The sequence below is a fragment of the Orbicella franksi genome, chromosome 9 (assembly GCF_964199315.1).
Source record: "Orbicella franksi chromosome 9, jaOrbFran1.1, whole genome shotgun sequence".
Taxonomy (NCBI): domain Eukaryota; kingdom Metazoa; phylum Cnidaria; class Anthozoa; order Scleractinia; family Merulinidae; genus Orbicella; species Orbicella franksi.
In genome coordinates, this window is record NC_138153.1 from 15,971,334 (window position 1) to 15,995,837 (window position 24,504).

General features: G+C 40.3%; 1 protein-coding gene across 1 annotated transcript in view; it reads right to left on the reverse strand.

The window, feature by feature from the left end:
- Positions 1-24,504, reverse strand: part of LOC145498733 (bridge-like lipid transfer protein family member 1) — a 68,921-nt gene that overhangs the window by 35,339 nt on the left and 9,078 nt on the right. Inside the window, exons 2-29 of the mRNA XM_081478659.1 lie at positions 23,251-23,491; positions 22,515-22,910; positions 21,577-21,655; positions 20,760-20,851; positions 19,616-19,679; positions 19,065-19,117; positions 18,658-18,733; positions 18,319-18,394; positions 17,010-17,096; positions 16,227-16,330; positions 15,323-15,402; positions 14,208-14,334; positions 13,129-13,285; positions 12,443-12,613; positions 11,714-11,831; positions 11,174-11,329; positions 10,753-10,850; positions 9,888-10,122; positions 9,293-9,510; positions 8,576-8,758; positions 8,265-8,402; positions 7,616-7,792; positions 7,028-7,360; positions 3,966-4,680; positions 2,893-3,160; positions 2,129-2,360; positions 924-1,168; positions 102-326 (exon numbers count right to left, since the gene is read on the reverse strand). Coding sequence (XP_081334785.1) covers positions 102-326; positions 924-1,168; positions 2,129-2,360; positions 2,893-3,160; positions 3,966-4,680; positions 7,028-7,360; positions 7,616-7,792; positions 8,265-8,402; positions 8,576-8,758; positions 9,293-9,510; positions 9,888-10,122; positions 10,753-10,850; positions 11,174-11,329; positions 11,714-11,831; positions 12,443-12,613; positions 13,129-13,285; positions 14,208-14,334; positions 15,323-15,402; positions 16,227-16,330; positions 17,010-17,096; positions 18,319-18,394; positions 18,658-18,733; positions 19,065-19,117; positions 19,616-19,679; positions 20,760-20,851; positions 21,577-21,655; positions 22,515-22,734 — 4,727 coding nt within the window. The 5' untranslated portion in view covers positions 22,735-22,910; positions 23,251-23,491. The remainder of the gene's footprint in view (positions 1-101; positions 327-923; positions 1,169-2,128; positions 2,361-2,892; positions 3,161-3,965; positions 4,681-7,027; positions 7,361-7,615; positions 7,793-8,264; positions 8,403-8,575; positions 8,759-9,292; positions 9,511-9,887; positions 10,123-10,752; positions 10,851-11,173; positions 11,330-11,713; positions 11,832-12,442; positions 12,614-13,128; positions 13,286-14,207; positions 14,335-15,322; positions 15,403-16,226; positions 16,331-17,009; positions 17,097-18,318; positions 18,395-18,657; positions 18,734-19,064; positions 19,118-19,615; positions 19,680-20,759; positions 20,852-21,576; positions 21,656-22,514; positions 22,911-23,250; positions 23,492-24,504) is intronic.

Sequence of the window (24,504 nt, forward strand, 5' to 3'; positions counted from 1 at the left end):
GATTGCGTGATGAGCCCAAAGAATGTCTGCGGAGGAGGCTAAAAGATGGCTCGCACAGGAGACTAACTGGCCGATTGAGTTCATATTGTTTTGTCACACACCTCTGCAGGGCCTCCAGCATCAATGGCGTGACAAGGATATTGATGTCTCCAGCAAAGCGTAACAGTACCGTTCCTTCGTTGCGTGATTTCTTTGCCTTTTTCAGGGTGCTGTTTGGAGAACATTCTGAGCTGGAGCTGGCCGAGTTTCTGTCTTGCTGATTGATAGTTGAGTTCCACCGAGTTTTGCGATTGGAATCGTGTTCGCTTGCGTCCAAAACTCCAGAACTAAAACACAAAATCATTATTTGCTTTTTAGAGGGAACAACTGGAGTCACTTGCAATGGTAGGCTAAGTTTTGGAGCTTTACGAAGTCCCCTTTCCTAACACCCTCTCATTATAGGTCCTTTCCCTCTTAAATTATTCATAAACCGTCTAAATCTAATGCTTCAACATCCTTGTGTCGTCTCGGTTCATCCCCAAAGCGGTTTTACGACCCTCCAACCGGTTCTTTTGCTTTGTTACCTTAGATCACTGTTGTGCTAAGCTTTAGTGCAATTGGAAGGCAATCCCGTTAGTCCAGAAACTGATTCAATAAATTATGAATCGGCAAAATGGAAAAAGTTAACGACCAAAATCGCTTAAAAGGTTGAGGTAAAATCTGCATGCGAGCCAAGTGGCCCATCAGGCTGGAGCTTATCCCAGTTTCTGTAGCATGAAACGACTAGGAGTATTTCTTCTCCTCCCTGGGAGGGACGTTAGTCCATCGCAGGGTTACCCCCGAGCATTTATATTAGCTCACCGGTACGCATTTATACACCTGCTTGAAGACAGGCACTGAGCACACTTACCATGAGGCCACCGTGTAGTAACAGGAAAACTCACCTAGCATCTTCGTTTTTAGTCTCTCCCTGAGTGTCCCGTGCGGGGTTCGCTGCTTTCACGGTAGCGTTGTGAGAAAACACCGATTCGCTGCTAGAAGATGAATCGTCCTCTTCTTCATGCCAGTCGTCACGATCTGTCCTCCTCTGGGTTTTCTTCACAAGAAGTGGAAACTCGATTGTTACGCCATTTTGATAAGTGAATTGCGGCACTCCAGGAATTGTAAAGTCCTCTTGTGGTTCTGTTTCCTGTGGCGACAGTAAAAAATGACAAAAAAGTTAAATCATACATTACTTGCAAAAAATTTCGAACGTTAATTTTCAGACAGTTTTTAGCTCACTTCGGACAAATTTCGGACAAAAATTTAGGACACTCTGCTGAAACGTCATAGCTAATGCAAATTTACGCCTACAAAACACGTTTTAGACTGAAAAAACATCTGTGAAAATGATAATTTTACTGCACCCTCAAGCTTTTACAGACACACCGACGACAAAATAAGAAAAATTCTATCAAGCCGTTACGTATCTAAAACAGTGTCTCAACTAGAGTTCGCCCCATAATGGAAACTAGTGGCTTTGGAACTATTTAAAAGTTTTATACTGTACTATAGATATTTCGGACACTCCAAGTTTCGGACGGTTAAAAATTTCGGACGGTTTTACTTTTGGACACTTTTATGTCCAAATTAAAATCGTCCGAAATTATATTGCAAGTAATGTAATGTCATTAAAACATTTCTCGTCTGATCTGAAGGTAGGATTGTTCTCACAGGTCAAAAAAGGTGTTTCAAGTGCTACTCCACCCAACATTCTGCTACTTGAATAACAATTTTGTTCCAGAATTGTATTGACAGCGGTTTTTTTTAATTATTTGCCAGGCGTTTGTCAGGCAAAACGCTTCCCTGCTCCAATGCCTCTTTTCATCGCGGACTTTAATTGACATCACTATTCTTTGTAAGTATGTCAGACTTATATGTAATACTTCAAATTCTATGTTTTCCTATATGTTTTTCTTGATTCTTTCTTGTCGTTTATGACTATTTTTTGCATATTCTGCCCAAAATTTTCTTTTTCTCTCAGTGACTCCCTCCGCAGACGAGCAAAAATGGTCTACCTTTTAAACCTTTCGTTTAAACCTTTTGTTTAGCGACGTTCCCGTTACCGTCGTTGTTTTCTTAAATTCCCTGATAATTAATAGAGAAGTACCTTCAAGTTGTTGTTAATACTGAAGTAGCGCTGCTCAGGACGAATCATCAGTGGTGAATTCCAGTTCAAGCATTCTAACTGACCCAAATGCTGCGAGTATTTGTAAACCAGACTCGGAGACGTGATAACAAAATGAGACGGGGAAACTGACTCGTCTTCGAACCTTATCAGATCGTCGGGTTCTTCCACGGCAGATACAAATGATTCAACAGAGTTTACTCTTGAACTGGGACTAAAAAAAAATGTTAGCAATGACATCATTTTCAGAGAGTTAACAACAGTCGAATCCCTATTAGGCGCTTAATAGCGGTTGGCCGCTTAATAGGGGCTCGTGTACTTTGAATATTTTTAACCATCGGGTTAATTGCTCAGTGAACAAAGAATCACGTCAAGACAGTCACGATAACTGTGTGTTTGAATGTTTTGATCAGTGGCCACTATCTATTCCACACTCTCGTCTGTCATCTTAATAGGGGTAAGGACAATAGAAATTCCTTCACCGAAACGACCAAAAGGTGGTCAGTTAATAGGAGTTTTATTTGCAGTATTCTACTGCCCGCAATAGTTTCGGAACTTTGATGACTGGCCGCTTAATGGGGGGTGGTCGCTTTTCGACTGTAGTACTGAAGCAACATTCCACGCTTAATCTACAACCCTTCCTCACACGGATTTTTTGCTTCGCCTGAGTTACCGCGTACCGTGATATCAGGATTCTACCGTACTAACACTTGAACAGTCACGTGAATGTATAAGGTGTACCTTACCCCATATCAATCTCATCCAATAGGCTGCCGCAGGAATAAAACGAAGCTTCACTACCGTGGGAGAAATGAGAACCAGTCCTTTGCAGCTTTCCATGAGGTGCCTTGGTGGTAGACTGGTTCTTACTCTGTCCCAGGCTCTGTTTTGACCCTTGGAGACTCGTGCTCCGCATTCGTCGCATTTTTTCGTGCATGTTGGAAATACTGGCGGACTGGCGCTGAAGTGAACTACACCAGCTAAGACGAGAAGGCATGGGGCTGACCTCATCATCTGTTCAAAGAGAGATAGAAAATCATTGTTTAGTCATTATTTCACAATCCGAACCTATCGCGATATCAAAATGTTGTCATTAGTAGCTTCCATAGAAACAAAAGGCACGAAGCCGGTAAATTGTTGCGTTCTTGGATGCACTAAAAAGTACTGCACAAATTCAATATTGTTACTGGATTGCTTAGGGCGAAAACCGAGTAGAAATAGTCTTGCGGTCATAAAACAACCATCATAATTTTCTGGTTGTTTTTTTCATCTGTTTTGGATCCTTCCGCGCCCATCAAAACGATTTCAGAATCAAGGCCTAACATAACTGCGTTACGAGTAGGAAAACGCAACAACAGGATTAATTTGCAATTCTCTGTAAAAAAAAAAAAAAAAAAAAAAAAGATGGCGACCGGTATTTTTATCCATAATTAGCACACGAAAACTATAACATTGTTCTAACATCTTCAACCCAAGCATACACTATGTCGTTGGCACAGCGACAAATTTTGCAAAAGTATGGCTTTCCTCGTACTTTACGGGCTGTGTAAGGTTCGCATGGTACTATCAGTGGTAGAATGTATAGCCGCCATCTTTTTTCCTACGGAGGATTTCATCTTCAACCCAAGAAGAATTTTTGTTGTTGTTGTTGTTGTCTTGTCTTTTTCTTTCTTTCTCTTTCTCTGCAACGCAGAGCTTATCACACAGATACCCTAAAACATTCAGCAATATTCCACTTGGCTTGTCAAAAACTGAGTTCTATGATCACTCACAAAATAACGTAGTTTTCCTTGCAGTCGCCTTCAATTTATTCCCTTACCTATGCCAAGTTCCAAATACGCCTCCTCGTTCGTTGGTGCATGCATGGCCCTCCTCACTTTCGGAGAGCTGCCCTCTGACCCTGACACGTGGTATCGCCGGCGCGTGAAAGCTTCTATTGATCCTACGGGTGTTCGATCAAAATAATTCGAACCCAAGGCATCTAGGTCGGCACTGCGAGAATACATCAAGGGCCTGGCACCACTGTCCACAATATCACCATCGTCATAGAAACCAGTCTCGCTTCCAAACCCACCAATCCCCGTGTCGTTCTCACTGGCGTCTAATTTCTCAGCGGTGAAAAACCGCGGACCGTTGGAATTTTTGCCAAAAAAGTTGCAGCCGCCGGCACAACCACAACAGCCATGCCTCTTGCCAGGAAACTTCTCCAATGGTTCCCACAGGAACCAAAGTCGTTGAAATTTTGCGTCGTGCATCTCCAGGAAGTCTTTTTGCTCCTGGTAAAGCTCGGGATTGGAAGTAGCGCTTGAAACATCAGATACGATCGGTCCGAGCTGTGCCGCAGCCGCCTGAAGCCAGGCGGAATTTTCTACAAGGGACAGAGGTCGCCGGACATCGCTGAGAACTTGCTGGGTTCTCTCAGGCCATGGAGTGCAAACAAATTGACGCAATTTGATTGTCTGTACGAACAGACTGACACCGGAGCTGGACTCCGAGCTGTGAAGACTACACGTGGCTAGCCTGATCGGAAAAATCTGAAAAATGCATGGAAAGCGTGAGAAATTAGTGGCTAGCATCCGAAGACAAGAGTGGAAAAGATGTAAGATCCGTATGATTTAAAAGTTACAAATCTTTTAGCCCAAGCACGAAATGTTTATTCCTTTACTAGTTGCCCTACAGCTTTATAAATTATGTTAGTTCTGATAATCTGGCGGACGTGGTTCATTAAGAAAATATCCCTTAGTTGACGTCATCTGTAAAAAAAAAAAAAAAACCTGTACTGGTTGAGGTTGCCAATGCATCTTGAAATCTGCTTTATGCCATAGTTCTCCAAGACTGCAGAAGAAGCTTATTGCAAAATCAAGTACGTCTTCACCCATGTCTCCTTGAACCAACAACCCGTTTCACAGGTGGACGGCAAGTTATGGCCGTTCATTTGCACTGAGCAACCCTAGTCCACCCCTCTGAAAGCGACCACGATCAAATTACCGCTTAAGATAAGTGTCCCTTAGCAGAAGTTAAAGTGCACCTAACCCCAAAAATTTTTTTTCGCTAGAACGAATCTACTTATTATTTGAAATAGTTCTGCGAAAAAATTTTTGGATTCCGTTAAATCCTCGATTTTCTGTGCCACGACGAAATCTCGAAAATAGCTCCAAAACACCGCCATTTTGTTTCACGACCGAGTTTGAGGAGAATGGGTCCAGCGGCTCTTGTGACGTCTACCCAGGAAGGTTGGATATCTCATTTCCTCTCATTTCCTTCAGGATGGTGCAATACACATTCGAAAAGTGCGCAGAAACGCCTTCCAGAGGCGCTATCGGCTGTTGCAGCAATATTCCAGATTTAAAGAAAGATATACTGTACAATTTACTGACGATGATCGGCTAATGGTGCAATAAAGACGTAAACGATGGTTGATTTTGTCGAACCGAAACAAGCGAACTGAATCTGTGAGAACCATTGAAGAACTCTCACTGGAATTTGTTCCGCAGACTTTCGAACGCTATTTTCGTAAATTTTCTGCTTAAAGCTAACCAGCAATTTGTAGAAATACCACCGACAACCTATATCTTCCAATCCCGCAGTATTTATAACATAACCGGCAACGTTGTGTGATCCGGTCATGATCAAGAAGCGTTATACTGATATGTAAATAGATCGCAACTGTACGCCGCTAACCAACACTTATTTCTCTTTCGATTTAAATGAAAGTCGAAGATTAATCCTCTAGAATTACATGATAACAAAATTGTTAGACTCACAGAGTTTTTCGAAGGTTTGGAAATCAGCAGTGTGACAAAGATTCTGTGCAATAGCGTCGAAAATATGACCGCGTAACATTATCTGCGGACCGCTTAGGGAACACACCCTTTTCGCTTATCCGACGAATTTCACTGCAAACTTTGAGAACAATTTACATTGGTTATTTGGAGTTACGACTTAAAACGTGTGACAATGTGAAATCGGTAATTGCATGAAATGTTTCCTTCCGCCTTGCTTCCCGCAGCTTCAAAAATACAGCTCCAAACAATACGATTTTCAATCGATCGAAGCCAATGTTTTGGAGGTCATCAAGTCTCGAAAACTGCAACACGTACGTCGCTCTTATAAACATGAAGCATTCAACTGAAAGTAAAACACAAACTGGATTTAACAGAACCTTGACAAAATACATTCTCGGTAAGGACAAATGTAAACGGGCTATAAACACGCGTGGGAATCTTATGTTTAGTTGACGAAATTACCATCCAAAGCAGTCCTTGAGTTTTCTTTCCTACTGTTCGTTTGCCTGCTCCTCCACTTCGTATCTAGCTTTCCATTCCTAATGTACAAGCAGCTCGTCCGCAAAGACGTCTTCCCCGTCGTCGCTTGAAATATTGTAAATTACTCTCAAAGCTCTAAGCAGTGAGTTCAGAGTTGTCGAACGTGCTCGATCGAAGTTTATTTCGGAGCCTTCCGAATCGAAACTTAACTCTGACTCCAGTGACGAAAAAGAAATGATTCTGAGACAAAACTTGGACGTTTTAGTCCCAAAATACATCGGTACGATTAGTTTTGCATTCTATTTTCTCGAGCAAATACAGTGAGTTGACTGAGGCGCTATTGTGTTTGGTTCCTGAGTAGACGTCATCAGGTACCGCCGCCCCAGACTCCCTAAAACGCGGTCGTGAAACACTTAATCGCGACTTTGAAAGGGCATAGAAAATCGAGGATTCAACCAAATTCAAAAATTTCTTCGCCCAAATGCTTCAAATAAAGTCTAGATTTGTTTTAGCGAAAAAAAAATTGGGGGGTTAGGTGCACTTTAAATGAATTCATTCATTAGTGTTTAATATTTCACGTATACTTTCTAAGCATGGAACCAGAGCTCATACATACTTCCAGATTACACGCACACCCCGTCTCAACTAGGAACAAATTGACGCTCTCTAGAGAGACCCTCGTCATCTGATACTTGACGTCACTCTCGGGTATACACAACTGCGAAGATCTCTTCACTTTATTCAAGGTCCCTTTTGACAAGGACCCCTCGATTGCCTCTCCGTTGGGGTCCATGTCTCTTGGCACCTTTCGTTTCTTGTGTCTTCTGTCGCAAACATTTTGCTGCTTGCCGTGAATGCACTGAACATACGGACTACTTGGCCCCAGGTCGTTTTCTTTGTTGATGACGTGAAAGGCGAATGTCTGTGCCCAGTTTCCCAAGCCTTGAAGCTAAGATGGGAAACATGAAAACAGAGAATGAAATTATCCCTTTTATTAAAAAAGAGGCGAAAGTCTGTGCTCAGTTTCCCAAGCCTTGCAGCTAAGATGGGAAACATGAAAACAGAGAATGAAATTATTCCTTTTATTTAAAAAAAAAAATTAAAAGGTTTGAATTGATTGATCTATTCATTATTCAAAAAGTTTCAGAGATCACCACACTTGATTAGGGAGACAATTCCTGATAGATTACATAACAAAATGTACCTGTGGCATGGTGAGCCTGCCAGTCAGCATGCCCAGCTGGATCTCTACAAGCCATGCGTATTCTAGCGTCTCACAGTCAGGCGGTCGATCAAGACCAGAGAACATGGCGTGACCACGGAGCTGAAATCCAGATAAACTCAGATGTCCTTGAGACAGATTCTGATTGACGTTTCCACGCTGTAGAATAATAACAAAATTATATCACAAAGTTACATCAAAGCTACTGACGTCAACTTTTAAAGGAGCTTCGTCACGGTTTGCGCATCTTGAAAAGTTTAGCCTAAATTCAAGTTCGTCGTTTGTAATCCGTGTTAATCTTAATCTTAATCTTAATCTTCTCCATCCTTAACCAAAATGAAATAGCCCACGCCAAGTTGTGTGCAGACAGAAACGGACGGAAATGCATCGCTCAGCAGTCTATAACTTCGTTTCTTCTGGTTTTTTCTTTTTGTACATCGATAACTAAACCGTTCCCCGCCTCTCCCCTACTTCCCCAGGATATGCCTTCCCCCGATATTCGCCCAACCAAAAGCCCTTGCAAATGAATCTGTAAATCGTCCATAATATGAGACGATCTCAGGCAGAAGCTTAAAAATAACGCGAATTTCTAGCGTTGTCCGCACGGTTTCATGTTGCTTTGCTTACTTACCTCATTTCCATCAACAAGCACAATTGTAGCTGGGCTGAGATGTAGCTGAAGACGAGTCTCTGTGTAAGTCTTGTGCATCTCAAACGACAGTCTTTCCATTAACAAGAGTGGACTGGACGGTTCACTACTACCACAATGCTGCAAAAAAAAAAAATTAATGAAAAAAAAAGCAAATAACAGTTACCGATGGCAGAAAAACATCGAACCTGCCGCAACGTAACGCACGTGATGTTATGCAACGTCACGCACATCGTGTCACGCACATCTTGCCACGCACATCATGTCACCCATTCCCTTTACATCATCTTTACCTTAGTTAGCTCCACCTTGATATCGTACAAGGTAAGGAAAATGTTGGCTTCCATTGGCCTCAGAGTCTGTAAGTTGATTATGTCCCTGCTGCCAGAGCTCAAGGTACTCTCGCTCAAGGCTTCCTCTGGGTTTGTCCTCACACCCAACTCTTTGAACTGCTGATTTATGCCAAAGTAGTTTTCCTGTTTCAGTAAAATTTATGGTTAGAAATATTTGTTTCTCTGAAAGTAAAACGAAAAGTGACAAAAACGGCTGTGGCAAACTGAAGAAGGGGAATGAAAGTAACTGCTAATTGTACAGTCTCGTTCGCGGAGGCGCCGTGGCCTACTAGCGGGCGGGGCTTGACCCCTGGCGAGACAGATGGAAGTTGTGTTATGGGGCAAGACATTTTCACTTTTCACTCTCACAGTGCATCTCTCCCTCAAAATTGGTACAAGGCAATTGTTAAGGAAGCCTGCCAAAATGTCGGACTAAAATCCAGTCGAGTGCTCTCAGGCACTCTTTACGCTATTGCAAAAAGAGTTGAACATTTTCCTCTTCAGCTGTTACGCTCTATGGAGGATTCACACTACAGCTGTTTTTGGTCCTTTCTAATACTGCTATGGCTTCCTTCTCAATGTGTTTTCACAAACACTATACCGATTGTTGGGGTGGAGATAAGGTCGCGCTAGCTAAACAAGCAAAACTACTAACGATTATAGACTTTGATATCAAACCTTGATAGCCGCCAGCATCGCTAGCAATGAGCCAAACATTCGTAACGCTGCAGGTCCTGCCTCGAGCTCTAAACTGATGACGTCAGGTTCCCACTGAGTAGGGTCACAGGGTAGGGGATCACCGCGGGGCACTTCGTACTTAGGGCTGGGATACAGTGGGTGATACATGTACCCCAGGGACAACCCTAAGATAGGAACAGACATTACATCCACCCATCCTAACGTGAAAGAAAATATAACAATAAACATCAGTTGAAACCTGAGTTATGTCGATACAACCTATTCTCACTGCATAATTAATTAGCTCATTGCAAAACATGCTGTCATTCCTTCACATTCCCCCGTTATCGCCCGTGCTGGTAGCGTCGGTTATGCTCAACGCCATTTGAAGTTTAAATTTTGGTCGCTCCGCTTGAAGCGTGGTCTTTTCGTCCTGTACTCCACAAAGACAGTCATCTATTGCGACCCACCCTCCTCCCCTGGTGGCGGTTGACCAAGCTCCTATGTGTTCATGTCCTCGTTGCGTGCCTATTGCCGCTCTGGTTTCAAGGCACTAAATTGACATGGCCTCTAAGAAATTAAACGTCCGTCTAACCTAAACTCTCATCTGTATGCCGCCTCCATCCACCGCTAATGGTTCCCTCAGTTGTGCTAGTCACGGGCTGTTCATCTGCACTTTCCACTGCCTCGTCTATGTTACCCGTGGTGGTTGATGAACGCGATCTAGAGCCTTGGTCCTTTTTCTTCTCAGTTGTGCGAGCGAGCGACAGAAGGCTGCGCCTGAGCGTGTTAGATTCTGGAACAAACATTCTGGCGACCAACTTCTCAGCCTGGAAGACAACAATACAAAGAAATCTTTGCTAAATCTGAAACAATAAATTACAGTCGAAGCTTCACCAACAGCTACCTCTCTAAAACGGCCTCTCATTTGGTCCCGGTGGACAGTCTATCCATTCACTTATTTTAACCTCTCTACAACGGCCACCTCTCCACAACAGCAATGGCCACTAAAGCACGTCTCTGCCACAATAACCTCTTGACTACGGCCAGTGTACACAAAACCCCATTTCGATACCAAAAGGCCACCAAGTTTGATCCGTACCGCGCGTCGTTTGTCTCTGTTTTTGTTTATTTCCTGTTTTATTGATTATCTTGATTGCGTTACGTACACTTTAAATGCTAAAATAAGCATTTTTTAAGAAAAGAAATCACCCCCAAAAAACAGGTGTCATGTTACACCCCTCCCCTCCCATAACGGCCACCTCTCTGCAACGGCCACTTTCCTTTGTCCCCAAAGTGGCCGTTATGGAGAGGCTCGCCTGTATAAGTTTCAATTGGGTCTTACCATTAAAATTACTCATAGAACTGCTGGAGAAGCGAATTCAAAAGAAAAAACCGACACATAAACAGTAACCTAAGTGACAAAGTATTTTGAAAACAAAACAGACTTCACAACCAACCTGTAGAAAGAACTTGATCTCCTCGATTTCCGGTATGAACCGGAAGTACTGGAGAACAAACGTCAAGTCAAACACCTCACCACAGAAAGCAAGCTCAGCTGAAAACAAAATAATAACATCCAGGGAATAAAATAAATTAAATCACGTCTCCAAAGCCAATGAAAGTTCGGCTATTTTTCTTAATTGCGACTTAAAAGGAAATACACAATAAAGAAACATTCTTCCAAATAAAATAAAATGAAACTTTTTGTTAGGGTGAAAGCAGCGTTAGTTGTTCCAAGCTCCGAGATTTTAGAACAAAGTGGAAATGAAAAACAGACTATGACGGCATCCAGGTTCTACACGACGTTGTTTGAAGATTAGTCACAGCAAATTTTGCGGACAAATCGTTGGTTAAAAAAAAAACCCGAATTCAACGCACCGTTTTCATGTTTGTTTGAGGTACATTCAATCCAGTTATGCTGATTTCCTAACCACACCATCTCAAAGTCCCGCAGTATGATGTTAAACGACCATTCATAAGGCACAAACGTCAGCAGATCGGGCTTGTAGTTCAGCGTCCAGTCTTCAACCATTTCTGTGAAAAAATGAAAATTACCATCAATCTTAGCCTAATATACTTGCTTCACTTCAGTGCAAATCTTCAGTAATTTTGGCCTGTCATAGCCTCGCCGAGTCGTGCTGTGTTTCGTCCCGAAGAAGAGAGACCCTGAGATTAAGGCTGTACCTCTCTTCGGCCCGATGTATAACAGAAACTAGCAAATTGTTGGGTGGGGATGGTGGGAAATCTTGCGATAAAATACCATCCCACCCGGAAAGAATACCAGTATCTTAGTACTGCCAAAACTGCCTCGGACTACAGAAACAGAAGTTACATACCTAGCAAGTTCTTCTTCGTTCAGTCTTAATCAACTCATCTAATAGCGAGCTAGATTTTGATTTCAGTGTGTGTTAGTCTCACCTTGGAAAAAGAACTTGTGTGCAAAGATAAAACTCCAGGTGACTTTCAAGAGCGTGATGTCACATGACCAGTGTTGTGTTTGATTCCAAATGCGCGGAAAAGACATGTGAAAAGCCAGCTGAAAGAACAATGAATTTTCCACACATGAAACAAGCAAATTTCAAATCCATCCTAATCAACGTAGAGTCGAACCACTAGTAACAGACATTTCCTGTAAGGAAGACAGCTCCTGTAAGCGGACATGATCCCAGTAGCATGCGATTATGCCCTTCTCTAGAACCTCTCATAATTGGGCGTCTCTCTCAGTACACATTTGTTTTGGTTTCAAGGGTGCCTGCTTACAACAGGTTCGATTGCATTTGTAATGAAATGGAGGAGACCTGGAAAACGATAGTTAACTCAGTACAGTGTAAGCTAGAAACAGCAAAAAGGTACTGAGTGTGAAAAAAGGAACAAGGATTTTTGAGGTTAGCGAAACATTCTTAATCGCCCCTGACTTCTAGCTGTTTGACAGCTTTCGATTGGTTTACCAAGTACCTCAGCCAATCCAAATCACGCAAATTCCATACGCGAGGTTATTACTTTACAGACTTCCTATTTTTTTGTTTTAACCAAGCGATAACCAAGCGATGGTCACAAATATATGCATGCCAACTAATAACTTAAGTAAATTTTAAGGGGTTAACACCATGGCAAATGTTACTGTACAGAATCGCGAAAATAACTCACATCCATGACCTCTGCTTCAATGAGTTGTCTGTAAGCCAGGCTGGTTGTGGCTTCAACTTGGAATAATTTGGCCACAACTGACGTGGTGTAACCATACTCATTCACAGTCCACGGCTGGTAAACTCGTACATGGGACCCAGACCCCACGCACAGATGGACAGCTTTGGTGACCTGTTTCAATGAAAATAACGAAAACAACAACATGCTCTTCTTGCTCCCACATGTTAGGTTTGAAGTTTCTTTGTTGTTTGAAAACACCAAAGAAGTCGTAATTTTTAGCCGTAAAACGAAGTCAGTTTGAAATACTCGTAAATTTAGCATAACACAACCCAACTTAGCTTCAACTTCTTTATAGCAAACGTAAAATAAAAAGAAAAATATTTGTAACACATGGTTAGGGAAAAGACTAAAAAGATATGTGCGTGGCAACCAAAGAAGCCATTGGCTTTCGAGCTGGTTACCACCATGTTAAGCTAAATGCGATAGTAACCAAAGCACATTACAGAAGAATACATTAATTACTATAAACGAAAGACACTGTTGGCAGAGGACTTAGGCTGAAAGTAAAATCGAAAACAGATATATGTTAACTTTAGAGCTGGTTGGGCTTGAATACTACTCCTTCGTAAACTAACAGCATTGATACTACCTAACGTACAAACCCAGAGTAGCCCAGGGAAACGTACCCTGTTCTTGGAAAATAAAATGTCCAGCGTAGAGTCACACTCAAAGTCAAATTTGACATCCAGCCCGGTGTGGACACGCCTCTGGCCTGGGACAAGTGGTTTAGTGGCCTGAATCTCTTGATAATCAAACGGGTAAAAGAACTTCTGTAGTGCATCTCTGTTGATAGCAAAACAAAGCATCTAAGGATTCATGTTAATACCTTTAAAATATGTTTGACAATGAAGAGCTATGCATAGACATTCAATAGGCAAGGTAACAAAAGGACTTCTGCAAATAAATCATGGTTACACCACCCTTGGTAAACATGATTTCTCCAGTGTAATTTTCCTTTGGTTTCAACTGGTACCCAGGGCAAGCAAAGTTATACCGATCCCAGGAATTCAGGGAGGTGGTACACATGTCTCGTCATATCACTGTAGAAAGAATGTGTGTCTACACATAGTTCATTTTTACAGCTACCTGCTAATCACAGAAATAACCTGCTGAGCTTTCGTCACCCTAGCTTGCTTGGTGGTATCACTGAATGTAAAGTGTGTACAATGTTGAAATTTTACACTGCGGTTTTGGTGACCCAGAAATTAACCCTGGGGGGACTACCAAATGAAAAGCTCGGGCATGCCCATCGGGAAATTCGAATTAAACCCCTAAAGGAGACCAATCTGGGTGTGGCTGGAGCTTTATTTGACCCCTAAAAGATAAACCACTTAAAACGGAGTAGGTCTGATTACCAGCCGTTGTTCAGGAAAGGAGGCCGCGCTAGTAGACCGGTCTCGAGAGACCGGTGAAAATCTAGCCTAAAATCGGATTCTTTTATCATTATTTGTTTAAGTGCACCCTAAACGATACTTTGACTGCTAAAAACAGAGGCGTTTCATGATCAACACCCTACGTGTAAGTGAGACCAGAATCCTTGATTTATAGCCCTAAGTGAGATGATGGGCATCCGCAACCTTTTCATAGGGGAGTCCCCCAACCAAATGATTTCTGATATATCTGCTTTATTCTGACCCACTGGAAAACGAAATAGTCTTAACCAGGAGGAGAGAAGAAAATCCAACTGTTTTGCTGTTGTTTCTACCTCTGTCTGTCCACCCATGGTCCATAACATAGTGTGGTATTCTTCAGGAAAACAACATCAATTCCCCAGTGAGGATCACTGTCAGGTAGTTCTTCTTCATTCTCAGTTTTAACTTCCGGAGCAAACCCTGTCAGATTAGGAAAAAATATTTAAGAAATAGAAAACATGTTGTGTGTTTCTATCAAGTTTTAGTAGAAATCTACTAGTGTTCTATCACGAATGCCGTTCTCTGATTGGCTTCACTACCTCACTATCTATTCTGTGATAGATAGTGAGTAGCATAGCAGTGTGCGCTTGTTAACAGAATGACGGCCGCTTCTTTGGGTTTTCAAGGTGTCTGTGAAGAGTATTTAGATAAAATTTTGAATGACTAGTAGATTTATACTAAAACAATTAGATTATTCGCTCTCAATTTCTATGCGTGATAGTTGACTCAGGCTGCGCCCTCATCAACTGTCGCGCGATCGAAATCTCGAGCTCATAATCTAATTGCTTAATAGATAGTGAGTAGCCAAGCAGTCTGCGGTTGCTGACAAAAGGACGCCCATTTCTTTCCGATTTCAAAGTGTCAGTGAAGAGGATTTAGATAAAGTTTTGAACGACTAGTAGGTTTATATTAAAACAATTACTAGGTTATTCGCTGTCGATTTCTATGCGTGATAGAAATCTCGAGCTCATAATCTAATTGTGAAATAGATTATACACGATTTTTAACCAATCAGCACTTGTGTTTTCTTTGGGCTATTTTCTTAATATCTATGATAGGTCCTCAAGGGCAAATTATTATTTTCTGTAACTGCTCTTTTCAATACTACACAAGTACCTAACAGAATGCCTAGACCAGGTTACCATCAAGGGTATTTCAACAAAATACCTGAGTTAGGTTAGCTTTAAGTGCTAACAATATTTCCAATATTTCTGATTTCAGTGTAACAGCTGAAATGGCCAATCAGATCAATACCATATAGCTTAAGTCCAACATTTTGTAAGTACTGGACTAGTTAAAGCTTCTACTACTCTTCTTTTTCTTTTTCAATCATTCAGTCATATAATAAGTCTGTTATTGACACCTCTTGCACGGCAAAATATCAAAGGTCAAACTGGTGTCAACAAACCTGGTTCATCTTGATAATATGTGATTTTGCAGTCAGCTGTCTGAAGAACATTGAAGCCTTCTCCCATATATCGAGGTGGTCTGTTGCAGAACAACATAACAGCTCATCATTTTCAAATTCAGCATTAATGAAATCTTTGTAAACAATTTTTTGAGGTGGATTGGATGACAGGAGCTGGGAGAAGTGGTCTACAGGGCCTGAAAAATCTTGAACACCAGCTTGCCCTTCACACCAGCAGATTTCAAATTTTGCTTGCCCTGGGAAAGTCTCAGTTTAAGTTCATTATGATTTAGCTGGGCAGCAGCAGATGACTTGCCTGGGCCCTTGCCCATCGATCGGACAAGTGAGAATGAAAAGTAACTTACGCAGCAGAAAAATCTACATGTCCCAGAGAACCAGATGACCCTTTTTTGAAGCCCTGGGTCTCGATACCCAGAACAGAGCCCAAAAAGTGGTTTAAGCCTGTGTGAGGTCATGTTATTGCTGGATGCCCTATGCTCCCATATGAGAGTGAAATTATGGTAATTGCCTGTTAAGCAATAACATTTTGGGTGAGGCATTACTACATTGTATGTAACTCAGAACTGCATCAGTATGGAAATGTTGAAAACAAAAGCCATTGTAAAGAACACTTTTCAAACAATCATCATGTTTTGGAAGACTTAAACCTTGACACTACGAAATCAAGTAAAACTAATCTTTAGATCCTTTTCAGTCCACAGCTTAAAATGTACATTCTCCCACCGAATGCATAGGTAAATGTTAGTTGAGAGAATTTACTGCTATAATTTATCGACACAAGATTGCCAAGTTGATTAAATTCTATATTCTCATTTCCTGTCTGCTTGAAAATGTATTGAATTGTTAGGAGAAATTAGATGTTGATGACAGTAAAAGAACTTACTCATCTCTCGGTCCATTGTAGGATGTACTGGGTGACAACATTACTCGCACATTTTTCCCCTGACACTTCACAATGTGCATGAACTCATCCAGTGAAGAGTTAGCCTGAATAAATAAAAATAAAGTAAATACTGAAAGGTCACCCAGCAGTTGACACGTGGCCATTATTAACAACAAGGCTCTACAGTAAGTTACGATAAACCACTAAAATTTAATGAAAGGCGCAGTGGTCTAATGTTTGTTGCACCAGACACCAGATCAAGCAGCCCAGGTTCAAGCCCTGTCAAGAGTCATTGTGCTGTGTTGTTGGGAAAGACACTTTACTCTCACAGTGCCTCTCTCCACCCAGGTGTATAAATGAGTACCAGCAAATTTAATCCTGGAAGTCCTGCAATGGACTAGCATTACATCCGGGGGGGGGGGGGGGGGGCGAGTAACATTACTCCTATCCACTTAATATTAGGGAAACCAAAGATAAGAACCAACCTAATAGGCCGCAAGGCTCTAACACAGACTTAACTTAATTTGTTTACCTTGCTTCGCTTGCAAAGTTGACCAAAAGAATTTTCATTTTCCTGACAAAAGCCACATTGAATCAAAAAATATCTTCAAACAGTAAACAAATTTAAGCCACTTCATGAACGTTTGTACTTAACCAAATACCAAAATTATAATACAAATATTAAACATTTATATAACACAACTTTCCATACGTGTGCTGATCAGCAGTACAATAAATGTTTATTTAGTTCCACAATGTGCCAATAGCCACATATACTTGTACCTGAGAGGTGGTGTAAATTCCTGTGGCACTCTCAAACTTGAAACACAGAGTAGTCTCCAACAGCTTGTTTCCAAATGCTATTCTTCCCTGCAGTGAAATCAAATATAAAAATTATGAGAAAGCAACATTCAGGAATATATCGCCAGAGCAATGTTGACTGTGCAAATGAATGTATGAAAGATCATATATTTGAATTGCGGAGAAAGATATTGAGACATTGGTGATCATTGCAGTTATAAACACAACTTGAGCAGCTGTGAAATTAAAGCGTGAAAAAATTCAGGCCTGAACAGCATTCGAACCCATGACCTCTGCGATACCAGTGTAGTGCTTTAACAACTGAGCCATCAAGCCAACTGGGGGCTGGTCACATTGTTAGTTCGTGATATACCCATAGATGGTGAAGAATGCAAATGAATATATAAAAGATCATATATTTGAACTGCAGAGAAAGATATGAAGACATAGATGATCATCGCAGTTATACACACAACTTAACCTGTATACACAATGTTGACTGTATTTTAAAAAGATTGTCTGATGTACATACACTGTACAAGTTAGTGCGAATTAAAACTCATTTGTTTGATGGAAATAATTAGTCAACCCTCTCTTAATGGACACCTCTATAAGACGGACACCTGTATAAGACGGACACCTAGTGCTGGTCCCGCCCGTTTCTCAGTCATTTTACTATAACCAAACTCTCTATAAGACGGACACCTCCATAAGACAGACAATGGACAATTTGAAATCGTCAACAGACACATGTGAGGTGTTGAATGTGACATCTTTTTAGACTTGGAGCCGCGAAAGACAGTCCTGAGTCATAAGATGCTTATGCTCTCGGCTTGCAGAATGTACTGTTCACAGTTTGGACTCTAGTTAACCCTTTAACTATTGATTGTAATATGACAAGAGACTTAATTTTATAAATATGTTTTAGTTCCAGTTTGTAGGTTTCGTTCAAGTAAATAACTTAAAACAAACTTTAAACAGATGCGTATTCACTGTGCACAGGTTCAGCATTATTACCTTAAAATTCCTGGGGTCATGTTATGTTGACTCTCTACAAGCCGAACACCTCTCTAAGACAGACAGCGAGGCCGGTCCCGATGGTGTCCGTCTTAGAGAGAGTTGTATTGCTAATACATAAATTCGCCCTTATGCTTGCGGTGATTATCACAAACTCAGCACTTCAAGACTCATTTGTTAGTTATCCAATGCTGACTCATGAAATAATTGTAAAATAATCCTGCAACATATTTTAAAATCCTGAGACAGCACTTTTCCCAAAATGAAGACTTACATTATTGATATCAAACTTGACAGCTGGAACCAGTTCCAAAAGCCATGCTGGCAAGCCACTTTTAACCTCTTCTTGGCTAAATCAGACACAGAAATCTTTAGATCAAAGTAAATTCCACACACAACTGCTAAAATCATGAAGCAGAATGACAAGATGTTATGTGCACCTTTAAACCTTATCTCTCAAGGCATTTAACCTACTTTGCAGGGTTCAATATCCAGGCAAATAACTTATAATAATAAATATGTACATTACAACTATCACATTGCTGTGTAGAAAATACAAAAAAATGTACTGTAAAATAAGTTCAAGATATGACAAAATGTTATAGAGACACACCCTTTTTCAACATCTGCTTTTCGTTCTACTGCAGCAGCATTGGCTACATGTATATTCTGGGCTGATTTGGCAGCATCTAGATGTAATGCATAAAACAAGTTTATTCAGTTATGTTAATGCTGTCAATAAACAGGGATCTCTAGATCATGAGATTACATGTACTTTAAGACTGGAACATGATGATGATGACCATGAAGACAACAGTGGCATCAATGACAAATTAAACCAATTATTAGGAGGAGGAAAAAAAGGAGGAGAAGGTAAAGAAAACCAAAGAGGAGGAAGATGACCACAGCTATGTGTTAGAAGATGACAATGATGATGATGATTTTTTAATATGATAATGATAATACTGTCAAAGCGAGACTCAAAAATTCTCTATGTTCTAAATTTACATGTACTCTTACCTCCATATCTTTCAACTTTAAAAAGTTCTTCTAGTTTGTTGTACAAATGTGACCTGAAACATGACACACGAGAAGTAGCTAAGTATTTATACTGTTATCATACATCTGGTAACGAGATTAGAGATGGTGACTTCCTAAACGCTTGAATCTGCCTTGATCTGTGCTACAATCTTGGTCAGAATAAAATAAGGAAATAAAACCACAACTCCCCAGCTAATCAATGATGAACTCACATTAAAGCCAAACCACACCATTGTAGGGATACATGTAGGTGGCCTTAATTTTTCAGCTAAATTGACCAAGATTGTAGCTGATTATTTGTTGCATTTTGATTCCAAATTGATTTTCTGCTCTTTTAATTATTTCAAATTGTTAGTTTACATCGCCTTTGGTTTGTCATTGAAAATGAAATACAGACATTTAGTAATGTCTCAACACATGGCATTCACAAAAGCAGAAATTTAAAACAATGCACAAATTATATTGTATATATTGTATATTATATACAAAACTTGTCATCAGATGAAATGCATTTAGTGTTTTGTTCTAACCTGTTATAGACATGGTATTCTAAGCCATTTAACCACACAATAAGGCGTTGCTTTGCATCAACCTCTGTTAAAAAATAAATAAATAAATAAACAGATGTATAATCTACTATGCTAACATTACAAACTCTGTTACTTAATGAATTTCCTGATTACAGCATAGAGGAAATACAGTGTACATGATGAAGCACAGCATATAAAAGCTGGTAAAGGTAAATACATGTATAAGTCTGCATTGGAGCCTAGTGGCCCATCAGGCCAGAATTTATCCATGGTTTCCTAAGTGTACGCAGCACTTGACAAGGGGTAAGACTACATGTACTTCCCCCTCCCACAATCCCCAGATAGGATGCTAGTCCTAAATACACCTGTGTAGGGCTGTAAATAATTTTTTTCTCTTGAAAAGACATATGTCCTACTAAGACACCATCTTGGTCAGACAAAACAAATTGTGGTTGAACATCAGATTTACTCAAGGTAGATTTTTATTCATCCTTACTGCAAAATGATCTACAACAAAAACAGTTGGGATTTCGTTGGACAAGAGCAAATTTTGGTCGTCCGATGACCAACTGTTATATGCAGCCCTGCCTGTGTGAAGAGCAACACTGTGATATTAAAGTGTCTTGCAACATCACAATACTCCAACCAAGGCTCAAGCCTGGAATGCCCAACGCAGAGTCTGGAGTGCACTTACATGTACATGTAACCATTAAGGTGGCCTGTCTCTCAGCTCCCAGCTTCTCGGATTTATTTTGGGTTATTTATTAACAAATTTATGACTTCGTATGAGGGAAGAACTGCAAAATAAGGGGGATTCCTTGTATTCTATTGATACTTAAGTGTGACTCCAACTTGGTCTCCCAAGAGAATTTAGGGTAGAATTTATAGAGTTAAGGGGAAATCTTTGTTGAAATTTTAATCGTTTTGACTTCTGTGATTTCAGCACTGTGTATAAATTTGGAACTATCTAGGAAAATTCTGTACCAGAAAATTATAACAACAAATAAATCTTCCAGTTGGTAATTAAAAAAGCTTACATGTAAGAAATAATAAGTCCTTGAGCTACAATGCCATGTTATTGCAGTAGCTTTAATCGCTTAGATAAGTACTACAGAAACACATGATCTAGATCTGCTATACAAACCTATATCTGATGGTACAGGTTGGTAAGGCTTCTGCGACAATGCTGGTTTATAGGGCATCCAATACTTGAAGATTGCTATGCCATCAGTAACCCTAATCACAAAATCATAATGACAATACATGTTATAAACTTACATTAATAGTGTGAAAGAGGCTGTAATCCTGCTAAAATTGGCTAGACTTAGATACAATTCCCTGATTAACTATTACACATAGAAATCACGAGTGAATAATCTTATTGTTTAATGTATAAATCTACTAGTCAATCAACAAAATTTATCTAAATCCTCTTGACAGACACTTCGAAATAGTAAAGAAGCAGCCACCATTTTGTTAACAACTGCACACTGCTAGGCTACACATTAGATACAACAGAATAGACAGTAAGTAGCATAGCCAATAAAACAACAGCATTCGTGATAGAATGCTGGTAGATTTATACTTAAAACTTATATGTACCAGCTCTTCAGCTGTTGATTGAGGCTACAGTGTTTACAAGCGATATGTGTCCTTGTTTAATCAATACAGCAGTAGCAGTAAAATACTAGCCAGTGGATTAACAAAGAGTTTGAAAGTTAGATGTGCTAGCCCAATGGAAAATAGTTCAGGCTAAAAGATGACATATGATAAACATGGCTATTGATTCAGGTTAGGAGATTTCTATTCTTACATCCTTTTCATAGATAGGAAGACTTGTACCATATGGTTTCTAACAAATTGACTTTAAAAATAGAGCAATACTTGTGATGTAAATGTAATAAAATGAAAATGAAAATGAAAACATTACATGAAAAAAAAATGGAAAATGCTTTACCCACCTGAAACTGAGATCTTGAGTCACATAGACAACATCCCTAAACATGATCTTTCCAGATAATATGGAGAAGGAAAAGGAGCCTGTTGAATCACAAAATAAATTTTAATGGTAGTTTTTACATTGTTACATTAAATTAAAACTCTTGCCAAGCATCTAACTAGTATTGGGATCCTATTATATTGGTCATCACGTGAATTCTGGAAACCCTGAAAAAAACTTTTCTCTCATCGAAACGTGGTGCAGATTGTTTTTTGGTGCAGAATGACTTTTGATGGGAGCTCAGCACCAATTTTAAGAATCTTAAGGGAGTCAGTATCAGAAATGGTTTCCTAGTTAACATTTACCACAACAAAATGAAAACAAAATTGAAAACAAATCAGTCTGGTACAGGGTAGGGGTTTGTCTGTAGGGTGAGTCCAGCTGCACACATACACTTTTTTGCCTTGGAGCCTACAGCTTGAAAACCATGGGTCAATAATTCACTTTTAGCAAAATTTTATTCTGTTTAAAATAAATAAGTTGGTGTGTTAATGGTATAAACTAACATGGTAAGACAACTCGCTCTTAGTTTCTTCAACTCTTTGATAGATTTGATAGTCAACAGAAACCTCAAGCTCACAGTCTCGTTGAGTAGAGTGGAGGTGGTATGGCTGAGTCGTTTAGGGCACTGCATTTGAAATCTGGAGGTCCCTGGTTCAAATTCTTGACACCCTACCACTATCTGGATTTGTTCTCGGCAGTCCCAAGTTCAACTCCTCAACACCATTGTGTAAATAGCCAACTGATTGGCCTCCCACCAACTGGGATTCTGAATCATTTATGTTCTATTTGAAATATTTTTTATTTATTTACAGTGTCCCCAGTTAGTGCAACAGTGCTAAATACATTTGACACTTAAATAAAATTATTTATATTTTATTTATTTATTTTTAAACTTACCAATCTTGAAGTATTGTCCATTTTCAATGTACTTGAAATTGATCAGTCGTGTAAGAATGTAGCCCAATACACGGGAATGATAGAAAGTGATGTAGATAACCCACAGGCTGGCACACAAACAAGACAGGACAACAAACACTAATCCACCCTGGTCATTGCCAGCAGATGGAGATACTGTGGTTGATGGCAAGGTGCTGCTGATGTTGCTGTTGTTATCCATATTCAGCCAAAAATTGCTAGTTTTATTCTGTGTGATGGCTACAGGTTGTCTAGTGAGTTAAGTATCACCTTTAGAAATAACAACTGGCAGTGCAGTTTAAGAAGTTTGCACTTTCCGCTGCCGAAAATATCATCTTCCTGGTTTGCCTTCGTGCAATCAGCTGGCGGGATTACGATCTACCGAGAAACAATTTTTATAGACAAATTCAATTATTTGCAGAGGCTAAACATGCACTAATCTCAGCGAGGCGCACTTATTTGATTTATAAACAACTGAAAATATTAATTTTCCTTCTTCGGCACTATTAATCAATATCATGACAGCAATTAAACCCCGCCACACTTAACGCACTAGAAATAACACAGAGAAAGAGTCGAAGGTCAACTGAATCTCTACATAAGGCCCAACCCTGTAAGAGACTTCACGCTTAAATGAATAGAAAAACAAACCTGTCTCGACAAATGCTTCAAGCGATTGCATATTTATCCATGCCCAAAATTATAAGTCTAAGCTCACAGTTTTTTCGTTGTGTAGTTTCCACAGAGTTGTCCAGCTATTCAACCTGGTAGGATCTTAGCCCACAAAGTGTCTGCATACCGTGATTTGAACAGAGATTGAGTGATACATTTGATACTTGTCTATTCATATCGTGGAAGCCATTTTGAAAAGCAGATAAGGCTAGGCTCAATCTCCCACGGTCAATTTTGGCAATTCGCGGTTTCAGCCTCTTTGCGGTCAAACAGTTATGCGCCTGTCACTGGGGACAAGATCATAAGACAGACCAAGACACCAACGATCTGATTTAGTGCGTCTAAAAGGAATCCAATATGCTTACTGGGACGAACTAAGGGCTTACATGGCCTAATAGTTCTCGACTGTCTTTATACGAAACCATAAAACATCCGAGAAATAAAGTTCGTCTGGGGAGTAAAGCGCATTTTTCAGAATGTGGAGTACACACGTACAAAGCGCGCGCTAAAGGCGCGAGCCACCAGCGAGCCGTCAACCAGCGAATCTAATTAAACCAAAAAGAAATCTATATCTAAATATGTTTATTTTTTCTGAATTTCCGGACTTACGCACGTACGTACGTGTGTATATGCAGGCTACGCTCCTGTTCGTTATATAGACGGGTCATTGACTTCTTGAAGTTTTAATTTTCGAGTTAGAAGACGAGGTGAAACGACTTCTAACTGAAAGTCCGATGTTTATTTTTGAATTGCTTGCGTCTGGATTCCACTGATTGACTCCAGAAATAAACATTTCCTCATCGTGCGGGTTGACAAATCGCATATATCTCACCTTGAATGCGGAGGGGCACTCCCACGTGAAAAGTTTGCTGTTGCTTTGCTCGTGTTCTCCCTTTAGGGTGTAAATCATGGACTTGGGTCGCACTATTTTTATCTTTCAAGGTGTATTTTAGGCTTGCACTCGAGGCCGGACGTGACAAACAAAGGATGTCAAGTCCCTTTTAAAGTGGTGTCTTATCATATGGGGTCAAATAAAGCTCGCCCAGATTGGTGTCATCCTTGAGGGGTTTGATTCAATGTTGCGACGCGTTCCCCGACCCGTTTACACCTAGAAGTCCCCTCAGACCCTCGTAAAACCCAACGCTTACCACATCTTCACGCAAATCAACGGAACCGGCCACTATAATCATGATAATCATCTCCTTTCAACAGAAATGCCATTTTCTTCCTTCATTTAATTTTCTGTCGTTAAAGGCCATCAGTAGTAAACAACACCGCCTTCAATATGTTCTACGTCCAA